General features: G+C 39.2%; 2 protein-coding genes across 3 annotated transcripts; one reads left to right on the forward strand and one right to left on the reverse strand.

Moving 5' to 3' along the window:
- Positions 1–184: 184 nt before the first annotated feature.
- On the reverse strand, positions 185–9,799 carry LOC112540259 (putative CENPB DNA-binding domain-containing protein 1). 2 transcript variants are annotated; one of them, XM_088133949.1, is made up of 3 exons: positions 9,582–9,799; positions 3,550–3,667; positions 185–3,065 (listed from the first exon to the last, which is right to left on the reverse strand). In XM_088133949.1, exon 3 carries the CDS (start codon positions 2,378–2,380, stop codon positions 1,484–1,486), a length of 897 nt encoding a protein of 298 aa, XP_087990075.1. In that variant the 5' UTR covers positions 2,381–3,065; positions 3,550–3,667; positions 9,582–9,799; the 3' UTR covers positions 185–1,483. The 2 variants fall into 2 exon arrangements, with proteins under 2 accessions (XP_087990075.1, XP_087990076.1); XM_088133950.1 differs by lacking the exon at positions 3,550–3,667.
- Positions 9,800–9,807: 8 nt separating this feature from the next.
- On the forward strand, positions 9,808–15,282 carry LMAN2 (lectin, mannose binding 2). The gene is made up of 8 exons (XM_007420321.4): positions 9,808–10,037; positions 10,609–10,727; positions 10,854–10,971; positions 12,277–12,356; positions 12,526–12,687; positions 13,005–13,119; positions 13,388–13,507; positions 14,366–15,282. The coding sequence occupies exons 1-8, from the start codon at positions 9,908–9,910 to the stop codon at positions 14,524–14,526; spliced, it is 1,005 nt and encodes a 334-aa protein (XP_007420383.1). The 5' UTR covers positions 9,808–9,907; the 3' UTR covers positions 14,527–15,282.
- The last annotated feature ends 445 nt before the right edge of the window (positions 15,283–15,727 follow it).

Raw genomic sequence — 15,727 nt, forward strand, 5'->3', positions numbered from 1 at the left:
TGGATATTGTGACCTGGATAATTAGTGTTGAACTTTGCCCAAGACCATGTTCTCCAGGACAAAATCAGATCTGAACTTAAAGGAGATGAACAATTTGTACACTCTTCAAGGCTGAGGGAGGAACTTCAAAGAGCCAGTCATAGCTTGATTAGGTATTCTCAGCTAGTCTGAAGCTTTGCTGTATGTATTCATGTCACTGAGCTATCTCAGGGTGTGATCATATTCTAAGAAACAGTAGAGCCTAGCTAGGAAAAAAATGTATAAAGCAGCATTTGAACTGAAGGACCATTTTTGCGACAACGATGTATAGCACCACCCAGCAACGCTGTGGTGATATAAAGCCTGCCTTCATTAGTGATAGCTGAGTGATGCTATAAAATGGTATTACACGGTCAGAATGTTTTGTGCAGTAAAAAGTGTTACTGTACTATTAGCCATTTGCTATACAAAATCCAGGCAAACCTCCCTCCAAGATGTGCTTTGCTTTCACAGAGATATATTTCCCATACTTAGATGTGCTTTACTTTCTATGCAAGAAAATTATTTTCTTCAAGGTAGCACACTAGCACATTTACTAGTAATGTAATTATTCATAATAGTATATAATTATACAAGCGTCATGGGAACCCAATGACTATTATCTATGATTGGAATGATGATGGGCAATTCCATCAATTTTAAATTTTATTAAATTTTATTACAAAGCTTTTTGCAAATTTTCACCCAGCACTGAAATAGCTCTTTACATTGAGACTGATTGTTAGTAATCTCTTTGAAACGTTTACCTTTGACATCTGCCCTGCTTTCCATGTTATCAGTATCATTATGTTCTTGTTTTCAGAACTATTTATTCATTTTTGAGAGCTGCATTCTGGCATTCAGTGTCATATCCTTATTGGGAAGTTTCCATTTGGATTATTTTGAGAACAGAGCTAACTCTGGAGTATTCAGGGAACATTACATAGCCTTTGTGACAAACTGAAAGCTGCACACTAAGAAAAATGATTACCAGCATGTATTGGAGATTTCATGTTCGTGCTTATTGGTGCTAGTCCTACAAATTGTATTAATGCTTACAACTAAGTTTCTTGGTTACCTTTCAAAGTTCTATGAGCAATGAAATACAGTACTATGATTCTAGCTCAGGTAGAATTATTAAATACAGTAAAACCTTGGTTTGCGAGCATAATTCGTTCCGGAAACATGCTTGTAATCCAAAGCACTTGTATATCAAAGTGAATTTCCCCATAAGAAATAATGGAAACTCAGATGATTCGTTCCACAACCAAAAAATATTCATATAAAAATGATTACAATACTGTAATATAATACAAAATAATAAAGAAAATACAAAATATAAAGAAAAATAAAACAAATTAACCTGCACTTACCTTTGAAAACCTTTGTGGCCGGTGTGAGGGAGACAAGAGAGAGGAGGCTTATTGTGTAGGACTTTCACTATCACTAACGGAATCACTGCTATCTATTGGCTCAATGGAATCTTTTTCTTTTCGTGCAACTTTAACCTATCCAATGACGCTTGCTTTTGCCTCCTTTTGAGGATTTCGCAGAAATGTGACACTGCATTGTCGTTAAACAGATTCATCGCCCGCACTGCTACAGCCTTATTCGGGTGGTGCTTTTCTACAAAATTTTGCACTGTTTCCCACATTTTACACATCTCCCTAATCTCATTTGAAGTGAGGGATTCCTCCGCCTTTTTCTCCTCCTCCTCTGCAGATGAGATCTCCTCCATAACCTCTTCTTGTTGCTCGCGATGCAGATCCATCAGTTCGTCGGTGGTCAGCTCCTGGCCATGTTCCTCCACCAGCTCTTGAATGTCATCCTCATTCACCTCCAGTCCCATGGTCTTCCCCAAGGACACAATTTCATCATCCGAACTCGCAGCCTCTCTGTGCCTCACAACACTATGGATGCCACTTCTCCTCTTAAAGTTATCAAACCATCCCCTGCTTGCCTTGAAGCCTTCTTCGTTTTCTGTTGATGTACCTGGCAGTTTACTTACGAGATCGGTGTATAAGGCCCTTGCCTTTTCGCAGATAAAGTTCTCGGTCACAGTATCACCTGCTAGTTGCTTCTCGTTTATCCAAACCAGAAGCAACTTTTCTCCATCTTCCAGAACACGTGGCCGTTGCTTTGATATTCTCGTGACTCCTTCTGCTGCATCTAGCCCCCTTATTTCTTCTTTTTTCTTTAATATTGTGCAAATGGTCGACGTAGACTTTTTATAAAATCTTGCAATTTCGGCCACTCGCATACCTCGTTCGTACTTCTCGATTATTTCCTTCTTAACTTCCACTGTAATCATCTCCTTCTTCTTACCGCCTTTCTTTTCAACCTTTTTCTGCATGGGGGCCATTGTATACGCTCACACGGATGTTGACTACAGTACAATATTAATAAACTCTTGTCATACACTGTATTTAATGTAACTGGCAATAAAGCAGCAGAGGAAAGGGTCTATATCTGCAGGCAGCCTGACCTAGAATGAAGCAAAGCATTCCTAAGCTTACTCTGGTATGGAAAAGCAAAGGACTGTCCATAGGTGCTTTGAAGTGACAAAAAATACAGTACACAAGTGCCAGTTGTGGGCACCTTCCAACGTTCTGAAAAATCACTGATTTCTGCCAAACACCGCAGCCTGAGACTGAGCATCCAAGCATGGGAGACGATCACCCACAATCCCGCAGCGAGAGAATCACCATTGGCTCAGTTGTGATCATGTGACGTTCAGCGTCACATACTACTTGTATTGCAAGACATCGCTCGTTTATCAAGTTAAAATTTATTAGAAATGTTTGCTCATCTTGCAGAACACTCGCAGAACAAGTTACTCACAATCCAAGGTTTTACTGTAAACCTACCCTTCTCTTTTCACAATTTTGAGTAGCAGAGCCTTTTATCACTGACCTGGACTTTAAACTTCAGGGACTGAATTTATTAAGTGACTTTCAGGAAGAGTTCCCTTCTTCTTAAAAACTGCCAGAGTTGTTGGTTAGCTAGCCTCACCACCATTCATTGTTTGACACTTACATCTTTGGTCTCTTGAAAAGAAAAAAAAAAGACGGAGAAGTAAATATTTCTTAATATATAGCAAGCCCTTAATGCACTGCTAAGCAGGACCTGCCACCTAACCTTACACATTATCAGTGAAGAACATGTTTTTCCTCTGAGCAGATGGCAAGACAGTTCTAGTTTCTCTTTGTAGAAATTATGCAACAGCCAACATGTCTGCTATGAAAGAATTCACTGTTCAATTTGTTGCTTTTATTTTTAATTTGTAAAACTTTTACATTTTTTCCCCCAGCAATGACATTAAATTATATGTCAGAATTTTATGCTATTGTTAAGGGCACTTGAGTTCTGTCCTCCCTTAAGCTTTGCCTTCTTTTGAAAAAAAAATATAAGATGTATGAATATTCTCAGAATCCACAAATATTGTCCAATCTTACCCATCATATTGTCAATTTCCAGATTTGGATCCCACCAATATTATTTTCTTTTGTGACTAGAGACAAATTTTCTTACCTTCCCATCTCTCTCTCCAAAAACAATAATCAAAACATCTGGAAAGAGATGAATGTCTCTTCGATTTTGAAGGTTGTGAGATGGTATTCCAGGTATGGGAAAACCTGGCATCTTTTCCCTGTAATTTCAACAGGGAATACTAAGTAGATCAAGCTAGAATAACAGGTAATGGAAAGTTTTACCCCTAGTGTATTACTGAAACCCGGAAAAAATGAGTAATTGGAATTATAACTGTCCTTTTCTCTGCTGGAACCAAGCCATGTCAATCATGCAGCTGGGACCAAACCACTGGCCTAGAGCTTGCAGAAAACATGACGAGTGAAACAGAGAATATGAGTAAATTAAGAACTTGTTATAAACAGTGTATGCATACACTGACTTGGTGCCCACTTTTGGCCATGTTACTAAACTACTCCTAGAATGTCATTCTCCATAGTACAGAGTTGCATACCTGTAACAAGTGAGTCTTCCAGCAAAATGTTCTGGTTGTTTGACCTAGTACATTATCCAGGTCTTTCTACTCAATGTTCCTTTCTATTTCCCTTCCCACCTGATTTCCTCTCCAGGTTTAGGGTCTCTCAGCTGTATTTTTCTTACAGCACTGTACTTCTACAAAATTTTGGTATTGTTGTTTTGCCAATCTTCAAGTGGTACTTGCATCAAATTTTAAAAAAAATAACATAACCAAAACCAGGGAAATATACAGGTAGTCCCCAGTTTAAGAACAAGTTTGAGTTCATTACAGGTGTTCTTAACCCAGGGACTACCTGTAGTCAAGTTACATGTAGTTACTAATGAAGAGAACAGGCACTAATATTTGAGACATTTAAATCCACTCCTGTAGCTGGTAAAGTTGGGATCTGAATACTCAATTCTGAATTCTTACACTGTCATCTGATGGGGCGCCAAATGACAGTATAACAAAGTTCAGAAGACATATTGTCTTTATAGAAAGCAACAATTAAGAGCATCCTGTTGTCCTACTGTAAGACACTAAATTGATCCTTGTCACTATGTTATACACAAAAATAAAAATTGCAGTCATTAAGCCTTCCATTTTGCACCTCAGGAGCTTCTTTCAGGAATCCAAAAGTTAAATGGTTGTAAATAACAGAAGCTGCAGATCATTCTACTATGGCAATGTGATTAATACATACATACATAAAAGGTACTTATGGGCTTTTGCACACTACAGCTGTAAGCTGCTTGACTCCCATACATAAACTGGCTGCAAGTGCAGCTGTCTCAGGAAATCCCTTTCTAGAGTTCAACCCCTTCATCTGCTTTGGCCACACTGATGGCCTGATGTTTTGTCCAGACCATATTTACCACAGCCTTTGATGGGTTGATTCTTTGGCTTCTTTAGCTCTCTGGACTAATAAAAAAACCCTAAATTTTACTTCATGTTACAATTTTTCCCATCACTTGGGCTAGAAGGGCAAAGGGGCAGAACTCTTGCCAATTTTACCTGGTTGAAAAAAAGAAAAAGACAGGTCCATCCATTGTTTTATCAGCTTGTAAAAAAACAAAAACAAAAAACTCAGTTTTTCACCAGTCCACTAGTGAATCTGATATATGGTATTTTAAAGAAGGTATATTACCAAACAAACAAAAAAGGAAACAAGGATAAAAGAGTAAAGTAAAATGAATCACCCAGAGTCAAGAGGCATACAAGTTTAATAAATTATTATTATTAAAATACAAATGAGTAAGCAAAGAATTTACAGATGTCATGGAAGGTATAGTTTATGACCATATCATTAGTTAATTGCGAATAACTGAATATATTATATTGTTTTTAAAGACAGAAAATCATTTTTAAACTCTGAGCAAAGCATGCATATTAGAACCCAAGAGCAGCACAACATAAATCCCAGATGAGATTCTTGGCTACAATAAATTCTATCCATATTATGAGTCTGTTCTGATTTAGAAATCCTAAAAAAACTGAAATATACTTTATGCATAGAGAAACCCAAAAGCTGAGTGTGGCACAAATCCATGTATTAATTTTGTAATCTAAGAATGGTTTTCAGTTTGAATTAAATTCTGTGTCAGATTTATCTAGACATCCTAGACCTCGAAGCATACTCCTAAAGCCCAATCATGAACTTGTAAAAACAAATGTTCATGTAAGGAACTGACAGGGGACCAGAGGGAAGAGGGCATTCTTGCTACTGTGCACAGTAGCCAACTGGAGGGAAGCAATTTGTCTACAATGAAATGAAGTTCATTGTACGCAAGTTGAACAGCACTGCTTGAGCCAGTACAAGTCAGAAAACACTATTTTTGACACATGGCAGAAAAATGGGCAGATATTGCCTTTTCAATGGGCTGGGTGCAGGCAGAGGACAATTGTGCACATCTGCCCTTGATAAATGGTCATTAGCCCATTCTTATGCTGGATCAGCCTAAATATCAGGCAACAGGGTATGTCAGCATTATTACCCATATGAGTAAATATCAAGGCAAAAAGAAAATCAGTATTAAGGGATCAAAAATTAGTTGGATAACTAGTTTTAAAAGGTCTTAAAGTAGCAGACCAGAAAGAGGATTCTAACCAGCAACTTATGGTCCTTTCAGTTATTCCTTCTTTAATCTCTTCAGGCCAACAGGAGACCCTTGACCATAATAAAGTCATTAATGCCCTATGCAAGTAATTTTGGGGGTAACTTAGGACATTGGCATGAAAGAGTAAATGTATCCAATTAAAAAACCTGATTAAAATGCAAGTTATTCAGGCTCTCGCATCAAGATACAAAAGGGCCAAAGCTGCCTCAGTGGGGGTGAAGAATGCCTACTCACAGAAGCACACTTCTCTACTGAAAATCATTGTTTTCTCTTAATATTCTTTTCTGAGAAATAGAAGCTGCAGGGTTATTTTTATTGTACCCAGAATCATATAAACAACAGCCTAATATTCCATTTTGATCAGAAACAGGTGCTGCTAAGTAGGGCAACTGGGATCAGAGAAGTAGCAAAGTGTGAGGGAGGGAGAGAAAAAGGCCTCTTTCTTGACACTTCTGTTTCAGCTGCTTCTATAGGGAGAAATTACTCCTCATCTAAACAAGCTATCAGGTAGATGATGATGATTTTCTGTGTAATCTAATTTAAACTGAACTATTTACGGACAGATCAATATAGCAGGTTTCACCAACATGAATGTTCTCCAGAGGTAACGGACTACAGTTATCATCATCCCATTCAATTGGTCAATGGCCGTGCTATGAGAGAATAGTTGGATTTGCAGGACAACACACTTGGAGAGCAGTAGGCAAGAGAAGGCTTTTAAGCACTCCTACTTGGAAGTAAGTCCCATTGAATTCAGTAAATCTTTCAAGTAGAAATATGTAAGATTGCATAGTAAATCCCACTGAAATCTGTGGGACATATTTTAAGTAAACCTGCATGATATAATGTTGCAAGTTGTATTCTTTTATTATCTAGCTATATTGGCCTTGCTGTAAGAGATCATATTTTAAAGGTTGTTTTTACCAGAGTACTATCAAGCAGCATCATTTGACTTATCTCAGAAAAATGATATGGTGCACAATCAGATGACAACTGTAATTTATTATACTACTATTTTTCTAGAAACACTGTGGGTGTGAACTACACTTGCCCTTTTCTTTCAAAGAAAATAAAATAAAAAAGTTTGAGCCATCTTAATTAAAGACCTTTAGTCTTTAATAAAATGTATTACCTATCAACAGGAGCTAGTAAGAAAAGGAGAGACTCAAAGGGATAATGGAGAGCTGAAAGCAATTTCTTTTGTTATTGCTAGAGATCAATGCTGTTGGCAGTTCTGACCAGAACACTTTGTGGAGGCAGGGCAGATAAGGCTGATAGCTCCCAAGTGCCACAACTCTATCCTATCCTATAATAAAAATTCAGGAGACCATCATATGGATTGCAGAGCTCTGTTATATTACCTGGATTGCAATGCTTGGTTTCTCTAGGAATGGAGGGCCTTTGGGTTAGAAATGCTGTCAATAATAACATAGCCTAATCACAGAGTCAAATGTCCTGAGTTCTTTTCTTTAGGACTTAACCTCACACCTCTCCGCCTTCCATAGTCCACTGGGTACAGAAAGTACATGACCATCGGTTGCCACCATATGAACTTGAAATTGCGCTAAGCATAGAACTTCAGAGTACTCTCATGAACAAAGGATGATAAAGAAAGGTAATGTACAACTGGCAGTACAATCATCCTTCCTTTGGCTTGAGTACCTTCTGATAAATCAGATTAGAAACAATTATCTCTCTCTCTTTTGATAGCAGTTGTCAGAACTGGTAGAAAAGAAGAATCTTGTCATGGCGTCTCTTTATTGATATGTACTAATAAATAGGATCTAGAATTACCATCCTCTGCAGCAGAGTAGGACTGGGCAGAGCTTAGGATTTGAAGGTGAAATGGTGCATCAGAACAGTCTCTCTCAACCTCAGCAACTTGTGTGGACTTCATCTCTCAGAATTCCCCTGGGGAATTCTGGGAGATGAAGTCCACACATCTTAAAGTTGCTGAGGTTGAGAGATACACTGCTTCAGAGCACGCAAGGGCACTCATAAAGCACTTGTCTGAATTCCTTTCACCACATGCAGCTACATTAAGGAGTTGAACATAGGTAAATCCCTTTGTCTTTGTAAGTGCTTCATAGCCTTACAGCAGAAAATTGCTGAAGGGTTGAACCTGCAGAGATATCAAGAGTGGTCATGGCAACTGTTGAAGGAGTTCAGATGTATGTGCATGTATGCATGTGCTGGTGGGTGGATGCATGCTTTAGAGAAAGAAAGTGAATCATATCCCAACAACTATGGCTGTTTCAGAGCTCTCACTGATATGGTAAGTGCTAGTAAGTGGCACCTAGTGATGCCAATGTGTCCAGAAACACCCCTGTTCGCTCAAGAGTTCTGTCTTGAGTGAATTTTTATGCTGTTAAAAAGTGTTTTAATTAAAATAGGAAAGCCTATGTGCTGCAAAACAGCCACATCTTGAGTTTCTAAGATACCTGTGAGCTCTAAATGGGCCTAGTAATCTTTTTTGAGATAAAAACAATGAATAAATACAACCCAGTGCTTGTTTGGAAGTATACCAGTTGCCCCCAAACTGGACAAAGATAACCAAAGATAATAAATTTATTTTGAGGGGAGGCTACAATAGCTCTGAAACTGGTTATGTCTACGTTCATTTGGTGAATGTGCAAGCCCCACAAGCAGCTATTTTGAGCCATATTCCCCAAATTTAAAATATATCCACCAGCTCCCCCGCCACCAAAGAAGGGGATTGATATATAGAATCAGGCAATAAAAACACCTGCTTATTGGATTTGTGGATGTAGTTAGTGCTGTATGTACTGCAATGAATATATTTTTTATAAAAACAATCCTTAATTGGAAAAAACAGTCTATGGACATTTTTCTCTTGCTATAAATAAGTCAAAAATATGCACATTAATCCATGCTACTACTATTTATTAAAAAAAGGGCATAGAGTACTTTTTAAGTACTCTTGTGTTCCTTAAACATGTGGGCTTTCCAACAATCACACAAATGTTTAAGTTTTTTTTTAAATGCATAAAACAAACTAGTTGGAAAACAAAAACAAAAATTTAGCAGCAATTTCACAACATAATCTGATACATAGTTATCAAAAGTAAACTAAATAAAAGTTCAGATTTCAATGGAAAAGAAGTTAATGTTAAAAATAACTCTTCAGATACACTTGCTTTCTACAGCTTTGGGGTTTCCTGTTAGTATTGTATATTCCCCCACCCACGCACCCACTCATAGGATACGACGGCTGTCGGTGGATACCCATTTCGAAATAGAGAAGATTATAACTTCTTCAAAAGAGAATGGTTTAAAAAGTTTACAACGCAGCTTACTGTTTTTAGCCCCATTTACGAAAGGTGCAGCAAGGAGAAAGTGGCTTTCCAAAAATCTTAATGTTCTTATGCCAGAAACTGGGGAGGCAGGATACGAAAAAGTGAACGAGAACAATTTTGCATTGCCCAGTCAGTGCTGCTCACCCCATACGAAGGTCCAGGGAAGAGCCAAAGTAAATCAGGCGGGGTGACTTCTCACACCATGACTCTGTCCACTTAGGTACCGACACGCGGTGCTCGCAGCAGAATGCAAAATATCGGAACCAAGGGCACGCCCGCTCCTCTTTCCTTTTCCTATCTCGTAACCACCAAGAGACCAGGTGGCGTGGAGCTATTGCTTCACAGCCCTCAACGTTTACTTCCGGGCGACGGGTCAACCGGAAGGAGGAAGAAGCGCCGAGGGGATAGGAGGGTAGAGCGTCCGGGAGGTGGTAGATGCCCTCGGTGCCTGCGGGGGGTTGGCGACCAGCATGGTGCTGTCACCCCTGCTGTTTCTTCCGTTCCTCCTGGCCGGGACCGCGCCGCGGGGAGCCGCAGAGCTCACAGATGGCAACAACGAGCACCTAAAGCGGGAGCACTCGCTTATCAAGCCTTATCAGGGTGCGTGGGGAGGGCAGGGCTGTTACCCTGCCGATTCGTTCGCTCTCTCCTCTCCCGTGCTCTCACTTGAGCCCGTTGGTCGTCGGCCTCTCCTGTGTTAAAGGCCCGTCTGTGTGGGTCCAAGGGATGGGCTTGGTTTTGCCCCTTCATGAAGGGGGAGGAACGGGGATAGTACTGCCCGTTTACACACACCTTCTCAAAGATACCTCGCCCGTAAAACTTCACAAGCCTTTTTTGCCCAAAGCAGACCTATCCATCAGTAATAATAATGGTAATAACGAACAGCAACTGAAGCTGTGCTTTATATATTTTAAATTATATAAATCTCACCAGTTTTGAAGAAAATCCTGGTGGCAATAAATAAGATTCAGTTTCTATCAAGAGGCCTCCACAGAACAGTAGCAGAAGGAGAAAGAGAAAAGAACACAATTCCCACTTCTGAGGAAATCAAGCCTAGTTAAAATATTCTGTTTCCCTGCCTACTTCATCGCTTGTAACTTCAAATGTCCTCTAATATAAAAAAAACACTGTACTCCACAGCTCATTACTTCTATAGTATCCTCTATTTTAGGGGTTGGTTCCAGTTCAATGCCTCTCTGGGATTTTCAAGGGAGTACAATGTTGACTAGCCAGTATGTTCGACTGACCCCTGATGAGCGCAGCAAGGAAGGTTCTATCTGGAACCGGGTGGTGAGTGCTATTTCTACATGGGGTCAAATCCTGAAGGATATTGCCTAGATGTAATTTGCAGCATGCATGCTGTCCATGTTGGATTTTCTGAAAAGCTGTTTAGGGCTGTTCTATTTTGTCTTCTAGCCCTGCTTTCTGAAGGATTGGGAGCTTCATGTCCATTTCAAGATTCATGGAGCAGGGAAGAAGAATCTCCATGGAGATGGTTTTGCCCTGTGGTACACTCGGGAGCGCCTTACTGCAGGTACTGTGCTCAGCCTAATAATTTGAAATATATCCCATTATCATGGGTTGGGGCTTTTAATATAGGTAAATAGATTTCTGTTCCACTTGCTGCAATCAGCATGGCAGAATGATAGGATTATAATCCAGTACAATGCAGAATAAGTCCCATTAATTTCAGATACCCTACCTAAGCATTTACAGAGTTAAAGCCTTTGGCATATTTCCAAATGCCAGCTTTGTTTGTGGGAGACAGATTGCAACACCTATTTCTTGACGTTGTATAGTAATCTACATACAATATTTATTGGGCAAAATGGGAACATCCTGCAAGATGGAGCCGCTTTGGGTTCAGAAACCAACTGATTCTGGGACAATGCCAACTTTACTTCTGAGCAGAGTAGTGCTCTCTGAGAAAGAGCTGATGTACAACCTGAGGGTGCTTCTGCTAATATAGCAGGTGGAAGATGTTCTTTTGTAGATCCAGCGAAACATCCTTTTCTAAGTCATTCTCTTGGCCTGTCAGTTGTAAATCCACTTTCGATGCCATCTCTATCTTGTCAGATAAAATTTGCTTGACATCTGTCATTTCTTCAATAACATCTTTTGGACATAGTCTATCCATAGAAGCAGACATTATTACTGACATTGTTGATATTGTGGCTACTATTTTCTGATTCCATTCTTCAAAAGTCTCCTTCAAAAGTATTTTTATTGTTCTGTTTTTCATCATTTTACAGACTTGTAAATTTTTCCTCTACGTTAAAACTTTAGTTCACTCTAGTGTCCAGTTTTTGAAATCATGAAATTGCTTATCTTTGTTATGTCTTGCAAAAACCAAAACAGAATCTATTTCCTGTGAGAGGCTGTTTGTCTCTAATCTCAGGGGGAACAGTTTTCCATTAGGCATGGGCAGCAACCAAAAAGGCCTGCGTTGTGGGTCCCTCAAGATGACATTCTTTAATTAACTGGATGTGCAATATGCCTCTCCTGCTAGATCTAACGGGACAGGTAGAAACAATCAAGGAGAGGCAGTCTGGCAAATAACCTGGTCCTGTGCCATGAAATAGTGGGTTATCCACTGGCGGAATATTGGCTGATAATCTCCAAATGCTTTCATTGGAATGGCTTTGCTACGTGGGTAGCATTTGCTCTGGTTAGCAAGCAGTATTTATTTGTTTGTTCATTATACATATTTATATGCCAGATGGCTTCATGTCAAAATGTTTAAATTGACCTTCAGTGTTCTGCTTGATAATTGGGTGATTTTAGCTGTTTAAAGGCATATGGACCCCTTGTTCATCTTTCTCTGTTTTATCACCCTCAGGCCCTGTCTTTGGCAGTAAAGACAATTTCCATGGATTGGCCATTTTTCTGGATACTTATCCCAATGAGGAAACTACTGAGGTAAGTAATAATAGCTTCTATTTGAAGGCTAAACCTGGGTATTGCTTTTCCTGCAGGAACAGTCACATATAAGTAGGGATTCTGTATGTAGATGGATTTCAAAATATTTAGGATGTGAGTTTTGTGCATCGTGGTGAAGAGTTTGATTCAGATTTATTTTATTCTGCAGCGTGTATTTCCTTACATTTCCGCCATGGTGAACAATGGATCCCTGACCTATGACCATAGTAAAGATGGTCGCTGGACAGAGCTGGCAGGCTGCACAGCTGACATTCGTAATCAGAATCATGACACTTTTTTGGCTGTCCGATATTCTCGGGGGCGTCTGACGGTAAGGCTGATGTGGGGTGCTAGGATGCACGAATTACATGACATTCTTCCATGTTACACAAATAACTCAAACAAATGCCCATGAGTGTTTCATAATAACTTAGAATGAATATGTTGTGTCATTTTTGCTACTGCTGTACTCAGTGAAATACAAAAAGTGAAAATGAATATAGTAAATCCTGACAATGTAAGTCTGAGTTGGCCAATTTCTGTATTTCAGAATTGAAGCTCTGCTATATTTCTATAGGATTTTTCAACTGTCTGAGAAGTGTGAAAGCTAAGTTGTCCTTAATGTCCAAGATTACTTTTATGTTGCAGGTGATGACTGATGTGGAGGATAAGAATGAATGGAAAAACTGCTTTGATGTTGCAGGAGTTCGGTTACCCACTGGTTATTTCTTTGGGGCTTCTGCTGGTACAGGAGATCTATCTGGTGAGAAATACTTGCTAGTGAGTTAAAAGTGGCTGGGTTCCTTGCATGTGCTCTTTCACATAGAGACAGTGTTTGGTAAAGTGCACTGGATATTCACTTATCACCTGAATCAGTATTCACTATTTGTCAGTTCCCTATATTGCTGAAATCTTAGGAGAAGTTTTTAAAATAAGAAACCTTTAGTTAGAGTAAGGTCTTCTGTCACTATGGAGATCAAATTTTAATCAGCTGTACAGTACAGTGAACATAACTTAATTTTTTTCCCCAGATAATCATGACATCATTTCAATGAAGCTGTTTCAGCTGATGGTGGAACATCCCCCAGAGGAAGAAAACATTGATTGGACAAAGATTGAGCCTAGCGTCAGTCTTTTCAAGTCACCCAAAGGTGATTTATTAATGCTTCTGCCCTGAATGTTCTGTGAGGCCAATGGAAGATCAGTTTCCCACAGGAGCAAGCATCACTTTCCATAAAAGTACTTAACTTTTGAAGCAGTAGACCAATGACGACAACCTCTTTGGTTTAGCACCAGGTGATAAAGCGAATATAAGCTGGTTATTTATTTATTGGATTTATAGGGATACCCAACTTAAACAGTGTGACTCTGGGTGTCATACAACACAAGAAACAAACAAAAAATCAAAAGAACTACATAACATTAAAACATATCCAATATATAAAATAGCAACCAAACACAATAATGTTTGCCTGTAAGATTGTCAAACTTCTGCACTTGCCATGTTCACTGCTTTCTTATTTTAAATTTGTGAACAACTAATTATATATGGTAAGTATGCATTCAGATTTGCAGAAAGATGTTCTGTTTAACTTTGAACCAAGTAGACATTGTGTGGGCTTCTGTTTACTTACAAATTTATTTAAATACACAATTTGACCAAGCGTGCCTCAACTTTTGCCTGCAATTGCATATGCTGTATTAGAACTGCTAGGGAGAAGTTAAGGCTTCACCATGGGGTCTCAGCTGGACCAGGATCTTAGAGGGCAGGGTTAAAAATTCTCTTCCAGATAATTTCTCCTCATTACTTAGCTTATGACTGTTAATTAGTTATGCTGCAAAGAAAGTTGGAAGGGTTTGCACAGGCTCTGGAGGATACAATCAGGACAGCTATTCTGTGCAATTCTGAATTATGCTAATCTATATTAAGCTGTTCTTTATGTAGCAAAAGGATGTAATATGTGCTGTAAATCATGTTTCTAAGCTTTTTTTTTTTTCCCCTCCTTTAGATAATGTGGATGATCCAACAGGAAACTTCCGTAGTGGGCCCTTGACAGGCTGGAAAGTGTTCTTACTGTTACTATGTTCTCTACTTGGCATCATTGTATGTGCTGTGGTGGGGGCTGTGGTTTTCCAGAAACGCCAGGAGCGGAACAAACGATTTTACTAAGGTGCAGGAGGCCCAAATTCAGGGCAGCTGGGAATATTTTTTACAGGGGGGAGGGAGAATTGTATAGACTCTGATTTCTAAAAGGCTCTTTCAGAGAAATGTATGGAATATTTTCATATCCCTTTTTTTCTTGGCAAAAATAGTCAGGCAATTGTGTCAAACAATCAGGAATGTAGGTTGTACTATACTTGGGAGCCTGCCATTTCTCTTTCTGAAAGCTGTTTAGAACCTTCAGTCCCTCTTTAAAATCTTTTTTATGGAAAACAGGCAAATAACAGTATGGTTCAAACTTAGAAAATGTTTCTTCTCTGAGGGGCATATTTTGCACTTCAGATAGTATTTCCAGTTACTTTTTAAGAGGATATTTCCATAGTTCAGCTGTGTGGAGGGTGGTTTTCTTGCTGTGGCCTATAAACTTAATTCAAGAAGGTTATTTTTTGAACTGAATGTATTTTATAGTTTCACTTATTCCAAAACCTCCTTTTAACACCAGCTATTTCTATTTTGCTGGGAGTGAAACTAACTTACACCAAAACAACTGGCATCCATGAAATGTGATACCTGTGAATGCATTGGCTTAGGAGAGAGGGGGCTTGATTTTTCTAGACAATATGGAGTATGCGCCCCATTTCATTAAACATCTAAACTAGTTGATTCTAATGGCAGAATTGAACTATATCATAGCCACATTGCTATGTGTGCATTTGGAAGATGGTAAATTGAAGAAAGACAATGTGAAATAAAATGGAAAATTAATCCTGGTGGTCTGTCTTAATTTGATGGTTAGTAAGCGCGAAAAACCGCGCGCGCCCGAAAAGGGTGCGAAGCAATGGAAACCCCGCCTCCTGCGCTTGCCAACTGGGCTCTGCCCTAGGAAGGAGGCTCTGGCAAACCACTTCCGAAACAATTGCTTTGAAAACTGCAAGGCCTCGTCCAAGCAGTCACTGCAGAGTCAGTAACGACTGAGCGCAGATTAAAAAAAAAAAAAAGTGAAACAGAATGGTGGATGGGCTCTATTTGGTATTACTGGATTAATGGGGTAGGAAGCAAATTCCATGCTGGGAAATTTTAGGAATCAAAAAGGATTAATGATGGAGGAATTCAGATTTTTTTAAAAAAACATTTTTTCACATGGACATATTTTTATAGTTTGCAATAGGGCTGTTCAATTAGGAGACCATGAGTTCTAGTCCTGCCTTAA

This window comes from Python bivittatus, unplaced genomic scaffold (assembly GCF_059951505.1).
Source record: "Python bivittatus isolate LINGU-HERP-01145 unplaced genomic scaffold, Pbiv_v1 ctg000080_np1212, whole genome shotgun sequence".
Lineage (NCBI taxonomy): Eukaryota > Metazoa > Chordata > Lepidosauria > Squamata > Pythonidae > Python > Python bivittatus.

What these genes read in the sequence shown, in the direction of transcription:
- LOC112540259 (XM_088133950.1), bottom strand. Translation starts at nt 2,380, where the DNA reads ATGGCCCCCATGCAGAAAAAGGTTGAAAAGAAAGGCGGTAAGAAGAAG.
- LMAN2 (XM_007420321.4), top strand. Translation starts at nt 9,908, where the DNA reads ATGGTGCTGTCACCCCTGCTGTTTCTTCCGTTCCTCCTGGCCGGGACC. An exon ending in TGGTACAGGAGATCTATCTG is followed by an intron (nt 13,120 to 13,387) that starts GTGAGAAATACT and finishes TTTTTTCCCCAG; the next exon opens with ATAATCATGACATCATTTCA. An exon ending in TCTTTTCAAGTCACCCAAAG is followed by an intron (nt 13,508 to 14,365) that starts GTGATTTATTAA and finishes CCCCTCCTTTAG; the next exon opens with ATAATGTGGATGATCCAACA.